Here is a 10,683-nt window from a genome sequence, read left to right as displayed (position 1 = left end):
CTAAAAGGGTGGAAGGGTTTTTAAATAAAAGAAAGAAAGGCTAGGGGCCTCTGAGCAAAACTGCCCTGTCTTCTCCTTCCTCCCGACCGAAACAGGGGAGGGGGAAATAGGGGCGCCGGCGGCATCGATCTCGGTGCTCCGGGCCATGGCGGCGGCTGGGGTGAGGGGGAAAAGAGGGAGGGGGCTACGGGGACTCGATTCCCGGCCCTACCTCGGGCTGGGACGGCGCGAGGAGGTGGGGCGACGAGGGCCGGCAGTGGTGGGCGGAGGTGGCCGCGGCGGCGGCGCTGCAAGGCCAGGAAGGGGGCGCGCGGGGGCTGGGCGAGTTCGTGGAGGAGCGGAGGCGCGCGGAGGGGCCTATTTATAGCCAAGGAATGGCGGTGGAGTAGTGCGGGGTAGGTGGCCGGCTAGCGAGCATCGCGGGGCGCCATTAATGGCGCTCCGGCCGCTTGCGGCCGTCATGGAGTGGCGCACGGGCGGCGAGGCCGGTACGGGGTGATGGGACGGCTCGGGCAGGCGCGGTGAGCAGGCCAGCGGTACTGTGGTTGACGGCGGGCGGCGCGACGAGCAGTGCTGCTCGTGGGCGTGTACAGGGGTGGCCGGCGGCGTGGGCGGGGCTCACACGCGGCTCGGCTCGCTGGCGGACACGGGAGCGCGGGCGTCGAGACAGGCGAGCGGCACGGTGGCTCAGCGAGGTGGGCGTGCGGCGTGTGCGCGGGTGAGCGATGTCGCGGCTCGCGCGGCGAGCGCGTGCGCGCGCAACGGCGCGCGCGGCGTGGGCAGAGGGAGGCCGCGGGGCGCTTGGCGCTGTGGGGTGCGGGCCAGGGGGAGGTGTGCACGCGCGGGCAGGCGGCCGGACTGGGCGGGCGCGCGTGCGTCCGCGTGGGCCAAGGGCGGCGGCGGCTGAGCGGCGTTCGGGGGCGCGCTGCAGCGAAGGGAGGGAGGAAGGGGAGAGAGAGGGAGGGAGAAAAATGGAAAAAGGAAAAGAAGAAAAGGAGAAAAAGGAAGAAGAAAAAAAGGGGGAAAGAGAGAAGGAGAGACTCGCGCCGGCGCTGATTGCGGCGACGACCACGGGGCCGGTCGGCCACACTCAGCGGTCGCGTGCGCGCGCGGACGAGGGCACAGGGAAAGGGGTCGGGGGGTTGGAAATTGGATGTTTGGAACAGAGAAAGATTCCGGGGATTAGGGTTCAGGGTTTTAGGCTGATTTTGAGCTCAACGATGAAAAGTTTTTGAAAAGAATATTTTAGCGCGTGATTTAATTTTGATAGATTTTCGGGATGTCACATTCCAGCAATGTAAATTTTGATCGCGTTGGCCACGACGGCCTCCTTCGCGATTTCCCCCGCTCCCCGTCGTCAATAAGCGAAGTTTAGTACCGATGTCGTCGATCCCGTGCACCGAGTAGAGCGTCTGGGGCCATGACCTGGAGCTCCGAGACGCGGAAGTTCATGACCGCCGCGGCGGCGCCGAATCGGCGCGCACGGATGGGTTCGGAGTCGTCGGAGTTCGCGATCCAACACTTTTCAGAAACCCCCCTAAATTGATAAAACTATTTTATAAACCTTCATAACTTAGATCGTGCTGATTAATCGCAATCCAACTATTAACATAAAATCTCTAGATGGCATCGCGAGTTCACGACTATGGATCACTATCCGATTATTTGCATAAACCTTCTCAATCAGACCCAACTATTTGCAGAAACCACCTAAATTGCAATCCAACTATTTACATAAGGACTCCACATTGGACGGCTGTTATTTTCATAAACCCACTGCGATCCTCCGTGATTTCTGCAGTGGCTTCTCCCCTTCCCATCTCCCCTTCCCATCGGGCATCGGCGATGGCGGTTCTTGCACTACATATAGAATAGTCGAGGAGCATTACGGATGAAAACGGTCGGAAACGATCGGCAAAAGCCTCCATCACTTTCACTTTCACAATTTTTTTATCGGAAACGAAAGTGATGCGATATTATCCGAAACGAAAATGTCATCGGTATTACGGTAATTTCAAAAACAAAAATATACGATCGATAACGATAAAAACTCATTGAAACGATATTTTGAAAAACGATAAATATGTCAAACCATAGAGCACAATACTAACTATATGACTTGACACATTTCATATGCAAGTACTGTTTGTTAAAATATTAATTCAACTACACATCCATCCGTGACATGTATCTCATTTTATAGTACTAAAAGTTTAGACATTAATCTCGTCATCCATGAATCTATCCATAATCCAATGAATTCAGATCATTAGGTTATGATTTAGAGTTAGAATGAATGAGTCATGACTCTCTAAAAATATAAATATAAAATTCTAAAAATATAGATACCAAGGTGTGCTGGTAATATACACGAATACTATATTTCTATCATTAAAATACGGTAGAATACCGCAAAAATACGAAAACGATAGGAAGACGCTCAAATCATTTTAGTTTTCACTTTCATGTTATTTTATTATTTTCGTTTTTGTTTTTTCCTAATTATTTTCATTTTCGTTTAGTCTTAAAAGTCGACAAAAATTCGAAAATGATCGTCGAAAATCAAAAACTATCATTTCCGTTTTCATCCGGAGCATACAAAGAATCAAAATTTTGGAGAATTCAATGTCTTGCAGGGCAATAGTTTGGAATTTTGTAGCGCTCAGCAAGGGTCGAAGGTCATCCGATGATGATTCAGCATGTGTTGGCCTCTAGCTCTAGTGCATTTTTATTATGCGTTCGAACTTCGCAGTTCGCAGCAGTCATCATCCTCCACCCCGCGACACACAAGCACGCACAATACCACAAACAGTGGGCTTCTGCTGGTTCTGAAAACTGGGGGCACAGGATGGGAAAACTGTGTGCGAGCAGTGGGTTTTCTGCTGGGTACGAAGGAGCATGATGCACGAAATACTACTAGCTCGGCGCTGGGAACGTTATCCAGTGTACACGTTTGCTTCGGTCTTTGACATAGCCATTGCAAGGGACAAAGGCAACGGGGCGCTATAGCACTTGTCCTCGACTCCTCGTAAAATGTTGGAGACCATTGATGTGCAAGGCTACTTCCACGTGAAAAGTGAAATTGTACGTGAATTTTTTTAAGAACCAACACTGTATGAATTTAAAACACAGAGCATTTCAAGTTTTGGCATCTAACGAAACAAATAATTGTAAAATTAAAACCACGCTGATTCTCAAAATGGTTGAAATTCGATCCAACCCTGCAAAGGCCGCGGCCAAACCCTGAACACGAAGCCGTTGGAAAAGCGTACGGCAAGGCAATTACCTCATCAGTCACTGACACAGCGGCCACACCGGTACACTACTAGCCAGAGTGGACATGTGGGCCACATCCGTCATCGACTCAACTGCCGCGTCAGATTCCCACCGCGCCGAGGTTCCGTTTCATATGTGGATAGGCACGACTCGAGCAAACGAACAGAACCACGAGCACGAGAGCGGCCGCGGAGCACGTCACTTCCCATCCCTCCGCCGCGGGCGGGTCCCGCACACGGCTACAAAAAGGCACCCCCGCACGCCGCCCCGCACCGCACGGCTTCCACCCCTCCGGCACAGCGCGCAAGTACAGCACACCACCAGTCGACCAGCGACAGCGATCGCATCGCGTCGCACTCGCACGGCGCTCGCACGCCCCTCCGCGGCATCCGCAGATCAGATCCCCGCGGCGTCCATGGCCGGGAACTTCGAGCTCCAGGGCCGGCACGGCAAGTCCGGCGTCCGCGTCTCCCGCGTCTGGCGCCGCCCCGCCGCGGCGGGGGGCCACGTCATCGTCGAGTGGAGCGTCGCCGTCAGCGTCGTCTCCGACTGCCTCCCCTCCTACACCTCCAGCGACAACTCCGCCATCGTCGCCACCGATTCCATCAAGAACACCGTGCGTTCTCCGTCTCCCTCGCTCTTCACTTCCATTTTTCCTCCTGCGCCGCCGCCGAAGCGGCTTCTCGGCTCATGATTCGGCGCGGCTCCGTTCGGCCAGGTTTATGTCAAGGCGAAGGAGTGCACGGAAGTGGTGTCCATGGAGGAATTCGCCGTGATTCTTGGGAGGCATTTCACCTCCTTGTACCCTCAGGTAAAGAAACTTGGGACTTTTTGTATCTGGATTTGCTGCTCAAGGGGCCAAGATGGGATTTTTATGGGACTTTTCGTGCTGCCGTGTTCGGGCAGGTCTCAGAGGCTACGGTGACCATCGTGGAGCGCCCATGGGAGCGTGTGGTTGTCGACGGAAAGCCTCATTCGCACGGTGAGCAAGATTATCGGTTATCCACTTATCCTTGCTGTCGTGATTCGAGATGAGGAAGAGCCGTGAACGTCTGGATAATGAATGTGGTGTTTCTACGGTAGTAGGCTACTGGGACCAACCCAACTCAGCAACTTTGCCTAGAAATTGAATTCTATCCTGACAAAAACAGTTGCTGTAGAACACTATCCTGACAAAAACAGTCAGATATGAATCTTTCTTGGCTCCCCGTCCTCGTGTCTCTTGTCGAAATCTTCAGGTGTCATTTGGCATCTCTGACTCTGAGAGTCTGAGTCACTGATTACTTCCGTCTGCAATAACTCCTGTTCCGAGGACCAGCCTAGTATTGGCCCCAAATGTGCGAGTGAGATGAATTGCAACAGTGGGATCACCGGTCAGTAGGCAATTTACACTGAAGATGCTATGTTTTCTGATTGTGATGCCCTGTCTAAGTTACTCAAATATGTTGGATTCTCCAAGGAGCAGAATTAGCACACTGGCACACATCATATGGCACTCTAGATTCATGTAGCAGAGATCTGAAAGAGCCACTAATGCACAATGGGCGGTAGTCGCAGACATAAATTGCAGTTTTGTTCCATCTCCATTCTTTTAAGGGTTAGTTAGATATGTGCCATTATAACTTTACCGTTTTTGAAGCGCGCCATTACTTCTCAAGAAACTATGCCAGTGCCACTACAATTCACTTGCCGTTGAAAATACACCATTATATACGTCTAACACCATGTTGGGCCCACTTGCAGGCGTGCCCATACGCCCCTGCCCCCTCTCTCCACTCACTGACATGTGGCCCCCACATGTCATCCCTTCCTTCTCCTCTCCTCGTTTGCCTCCATAGCATCCTCCTGCTCGCACGCCGGTCCGCCGCCGCGATCCTCCTGCTCGTCCGCTGCCCACCCCCTTCTCGCCGCCACGCTCTCCTCCTGCTCGCCGGTTCCGAGCTCCGGCGACCGCCCGCGACACCGCCTCGGTGAGCCTCCCCACCCGCGCGGCAACGTTCGGCGGCAGCGCCGCCGCCCGCCTGGCCTTCCGCGGCGCCAGCACCGCACCCAGCATCTCCACCACCTCCTCCGCGGGCCACCCTCCCGTCCACAGCACCCCGCAGCACCGGTCCACCATCAGCGCCAGCGCCAGCACCTCGCCGCCGTCGGGACCGCCCACCGTCATCTCCTCCACCACGCCGGCGCCCCACCCGCCGCGCGCCAGCGCGGAGCCCGCCCTCTCAAGGCTCGCCAGCAGCCACTCCGGCGCCGCGGCGCTGCTCCGGGTCCGGGCGCCACCCGTGGGGACCTCCAGGAAGCGGTCCCCGGCCGTCGCGGCGTCGGTCCAGAACTCGATCCAGCGCGGGGCTTTGCCGGTGACGGAGTCCAGGCTCTGGCGCGCCGTGGACGGCGGCGCGGGGGCCGCCGCCGCCGGTGGAGGGGCTGGCGCGGAGAGCTGGCGCCGGAGCGGCGCGCCGGGGGGCAGCTCGGCGGCGAACGCGCGGAGGAGGAAGTCGGCGGCGCCTGTTCTCACCGCTGCCGCTGTGCAAGAAGCAGCGGCCGCCGCCGCCGTCCCGAAGCATCCCGAAGGCGCCGCCGTCCTTCATGGCAGCGAGGTGAGCAGGATTGCAGACCGACGTGCGAGGCAGAGGAGTCCGGGGGGCAAAAGGGTCCATACGGAAATACGGTAGGGGAGGAGATGCGTTCGTACGTCTGCAACTGGGCTCCACACGGCGTCAGACGTACATAATGGTGTATTCCAAACATCAGATGAATTGTAATGGCTGTTGCATAGTTTTGCGAATAGTAATGGTGCGGTTCAAAGCCAACAAAGTTACAATGGCATAGATCCAATTAACCCTTCTTTTAAACAGTTTTCTTTGTTAAATGCTGCTTGTTAATACTAACTATAAGAGTATTTTGATTTTTGAAGTAATTTTAAGTTCCCATATGTGTTACAAATTAGGTAAACCTAACCTTTTACTATTAGCCTGTTGTCCATACCAGGAATCCAGGATCCACCTATCCCTGGATTCCTCCCAAGTTGTATCCATTAGATTCTGTACAAGGGGATAAAGCGTGATGCAGACAGTTCTGTTTCATCTACTCCAAGAATCAATTTATTTGACTATATAGCTGAATGGAATTTTTCGGTCCTTGCGAACATCTGTTAAAGTAACTTTCAAGAAGCCTGCTTATAAATCTTAGAGTTACCTGATAGTGCTACATTAACTGTTTATAGGGTTCAAAGTTGGCGTCGAGAAGCACAGCACAGAAGTCATTGTGAAAAAATCTGGAAGCCTGCTTATAAATTCTGGAATCCAAGGGTACTCGCTGCTAAAGACAACTCAGGTATTTTTGCGATACTGGTGATCTGGGGCTGTCATTCACATATAAATGCTACACCATATTTATCTCCCAGCTCTTCTTTTCTGGTTGAGCTTGAAGGCTTGACTAGTTCTGTATAAACCAGTGTGGTAGTACATTCTAGTCTGCATAAGTTATGAATCGGGTTTTGAACTTGTGATATAGATCGATAACAGACAAGTTCCCACAGGCTCTAGGTGCTAGTCAAGCGGAGACAAGCACCAAGCACCTAGCAGGCATTAGGTGGGCCCAGGGGAGAATAATCAATTAGGCAGGATTGTCACCTAGAGGAACTCGTATTACCTGATAATTGTTTCTTCATTTTCTCTTTTCTCCTTTTCCTTTTGGCTTTTGTTGGTTGAGTTGTGAAAATTCCTTCAGAAGATGGAGGTTGTAAGCTATGTGATGATTTCAGGGATTCATTAGTTTTATCATGGGCTGGCACTTCGATAACTGAAGTTTCACCAGATAAAAACGTTAGATGAACTAGAGCTTTTCTCCAGTATAGCAGAAATTTATTGCAAGTGGTATATGCTAAAATTTTACTATTTCTTTCAGTCTGGTTTTGAAGGGTTTGTGATGGATCGCTATAGACTTCTGCCTGATACAAGAGAAAGGATAGTGGCAACAGACGTAACTGCTTGGTGGAGGTGCCTCTCTTTCCTTCATTAATAATTGTGAATATTCAAAAACAAAAATAAAATAGTCAGTTCTGAGACCATCTTTAAATTTATAAATTGTTGGCTCTACATACAGTTGACAAACAATCCTCACCATGTCCTTGTCAAGCAATTATTGTTGTTAAGATTGTAGCCATTACCTACTTTTGGGAATCCAAGCTGATAGGATCTCATGCTACAATTCATAATTTTCTCCTTTGCAAAAAATCAAGACTGAGGCAGGGCTTATCCAGTTATTTATCATGGTGTTCACTGTTCAGCTTTTATTTTTTGTATCCAGGTATCCTTTTGAACATATTTCGCAGCTCCCATCAAAGCCTTTCTGCTTTACACAAAGATACCAGGATGTAAAGAAAGTTCTTTCAGAGACGTTCTTTGGTCCCCCTGATGTTGGTGTGTATAGCCCATCTGTACAGAATACACTATACCTCATGGCCAAAGAAGTTCTTACGAGGTATGTAACTCTCATTTGGTTATCTCTTGTTTTCAGCCCTTAAATATGTACACGATTTTCTTTTGATGAGTGGAACTGAATATCCATGCGCACTTTAAAGGTTCCCAGACATATCATCAATTCAGCTTAGAATGCCAAATCTTCACTTTCTGCCTGTCAACTTGGGGAGCAAAGAAAATCCATTGATGAAGGTAAGACAGACATCTACTGTATAAGGCATCACTGTTTATTGCATCCTCTCTGCCTATTGAATTACTCTACAGAGTAGAACGTGCCATCCCAGTTGCAGTTCATACGAATTCTTCTGCTCTATTTCAAAACCCATCCAAACACAATATGGAGCTAAACAGTAGGAATTTTGCCAAATTGATTATGCTGCTGTAATCCTACAACCCTTTTTAGACTCCTGCCAGTCAAATTAATGCTTGTGCCACGATATTACGAGCCAAAATATTTCAGTTTATGAATTACACATATTTCAGCAAGCTGTTATGTTGGGCGTTCTTCAGTTTCATATCTTATTTGCTTAAACTGAAACATGCATCTGTTTTTGACAGTTTGCTGATGATGTGTACTTGCCGACGGATGAACCGCACGGAACTATTGAAGCAACTTTGAGCCGTCCCATGTCGAAGCTGTAATCTGGTGATCCATGCTGGTGCGGAACTCCTGTTTCGTTTCCCCAGCACTCCCTGGCGAAAATGTATGATAAGCTGTAGAAAGGGGGGGGGGGGGGGGGGGGGGGGGCTGCCATAACCCCTATGCAAAGGGGTAAATAAGTGAATAATCTTGTGTTGCATGTTTTCAGCTGTAGACGTCCAGTTCGTGAAGTCCCACAGTTGTAAATTTGTACATCGCTTCCTTATATGAAACTTGTTAGGCATCTCCAAAAGCTTGGTCATTTTTTCTTCTTTGTTAAGGATCATTACATACTGCCTCCATTTCAAATTGTACTTCATTTAGTTTTGTTCTAAATTTTTTTTTTACTTTATAAGAGTTTATAGAAAAATACACTTATATCTACAGTACTAACTAAATGCACTAACAAGGTATATTTTATCGTGATTTCAATAAAAATTGTCTCATGTTGTAGATGTTGGTCTGTTTTTTCCCCATAAACTTGAGTTACTTGATTAGAGATTTGGAACATAGGACATGGGCCGTGAGTACATTGGGCTCTGGAGCATTGGGCCCCCTTTTTTGTTGTGAAGCCACCACTTCTTTCACGGTCCCGGAGAGGAAGACAAGTTATTCAGACCGACTAGATCTCCTCTCCTCCTGATCGATCGTTGTCGCTTCTGGTGTTGGGCTCGCAATGGAAACCATCCGCCTGCGACCTGCGCAGCTGCCGTCGCACGTTCTGCGAGCGCCGCTTGGTCGAGAGCACGTGCGCACAAAGACGCGGAACATGGCCGCTGCTGCCGCGCGGCCGTTGCGGCTTCCCCACATGCTACAGCGCTGGACTCACACTTGGCCAGCGACACGCCCACTCCCCGTCTCCTACTCAACCCAGCAGATTCCCAGACTCCCAATCCCAGAGCCGTGGACCACAGAGTCCGCGCGCACGTTCCCTGCCGGCACACGCGATGGTCATCATCGGCGGCTCCTTATCAACTGCCCTAGTCATGAGCGCGGCGAGACGGCAGGAGACGCCGGACGCGCTCGGCACTCGTCGCTGGTCATCCCGGCGGGCATCAATGCGGCGGCGTCACTCGCCGCCGCCTCGCTTCTCGATCCCCGTCCCGGCCATCCGTTTCGCAGAGCTGCCGGCGGCGGCGTCGGCGGGCCCAGGAGGAAGGCCGGTGGGTCTCATCGACGAGAGCTCGCGGCGTCGTTTCGTTTGGGTGAATCCGGACGTCACAGTACATTCCACATCACCACATGGCAATGGCATACTCCTATGAGATTGTGAGACGAGGCAGGGCGTTGCCGGCCGGGGCGTCCATCCTGGCGCCGGGGGGATGCGGCCGTGGCACATGGCGCCCACGCGACGACCAGCCTGGCGCCCATGAATTTCTGCTGCGGCGTAGTATGCTGGCTCCGAGTTGTCACGCTAGCCGCTGGCGTCCGACTCGGCCTCCCTCCAGGCACATGAAGGAGGGAGATGCCCCAGCTCCTCCGTCCAGCTCAGCTAAGCCAGCTGGAGTGCTGGAGCCTGGGACCAACAAGGTTTGACCAGGCGCCCATGTCCCCTAGCCAGCTACTGCCTAGTGCTTGTGCGCCATCCGTGCCTCCTCAGTCCATGGAATCTAGACGCTGCCTGTGTGCCACTAGCGGCCAACTGAATCCATGCGCTTGGCGCATGCAACCAAGAGTAAACGAAGTCAAGGGAAGGTGATGCCACGGCTGACATGGGTTACCACTTATGAATTAGGAGCAACCATTTTCAGCTAACTAGTCTTGTCGGAGCTCTCCATCAGCCAATTTTTTAGGTCACGACGATGGTGTTACATGGAGGAGCGAGCTGATCCCGATGGACCATCCAAATTGGCCGCCACTCGCTTTTGCAGATAATTAGTGATTGCTTTCTCTCGGCTCCTTTTCTTTAGTAGTTGGGACGTATATTTTCAGCTCCTAGTTGGTACCTTTGCAAACTTTTTACGGTAATGCTACGCCGATAATGCAACTATTGTCTTTTTATGTTCCATAGTGGATGTTGCATGAAACATGATGTTATTTGCGGTGGGAATTTTTTCATCATCAAACCAGATGTCAGAGTCTTTTGTATACATATTGTTTTGATGTAGCAAATATTTATTTTTGATTTTGTAAATATTATTTATCAATGTTGTGACGGACTGCCCGATGAAAAAATTCTTATCGGATGTTCAGGCGCTAGGAGTGCCGAACTTTTTAATACATAATAGCGTGGCACACGGTGAAAACTCCACATATATGGCATGTGCTTATACTTTTTTTTCACAA

General features: G+C 51.1%; 1 protein-coding gene across 1 annotated transcript; it reads left to right on the top strand.

Moving 5' to 3' along the window:
* Nucleotides 1-3,545: 3,545 nt before the first annotated feature.
* Nucleotides 3,546-8,650, top strand: LOC120708771 (uricase-2-like). Its single transcript, XM_039994173.1, has 8 exons — nucleotides 3,546-3,892; nucleotides 3,995-4,087; nucleotides 4,183-4,258; nucleotides 6,500-6,609; nucleotides 7,183-7,274; nucleotides 7,585-7,758; nucleotides 7,859-7,949; nucleotides 8,316-8,650. Exons 1-8 carry the CDS (start codon nucleotides 3,692-3,694, stop codon nucleotides 8,397-8,399), a joined length of 921 nt encoding a protein of 306 aa, XP_039850107.1. The 5' UTR covers nucleotides 3,546-3,691; the 3' UTR covers nucleotides 8,400-8,650.
* Nucleotides 8,651-10,683: the final 2,033 nt, after the last annotated feature.

The sequence above is a fragment of the Panicum virgatum genome, chromosome 5K, assembly GCF_016808335.1.
Source record: "Panicum virgatum strain AP13 chromosome 5K, P.virgatum_v5, whole genome shotgun sequence".
In the NCBI taxonomy this organism is placed as follows: domain Eukaryota; kingdom Viridiplantae; phylum Streptophyta; class Magnoliopsida; order Poales; family Poaceae; genus Panicum; species Panicum virgatum.
The sequence above is the reverse complement of the archived record's forward strand: the minus strand, read 5'-3'. Positions and strand labels throughout refer to the sequence as shown.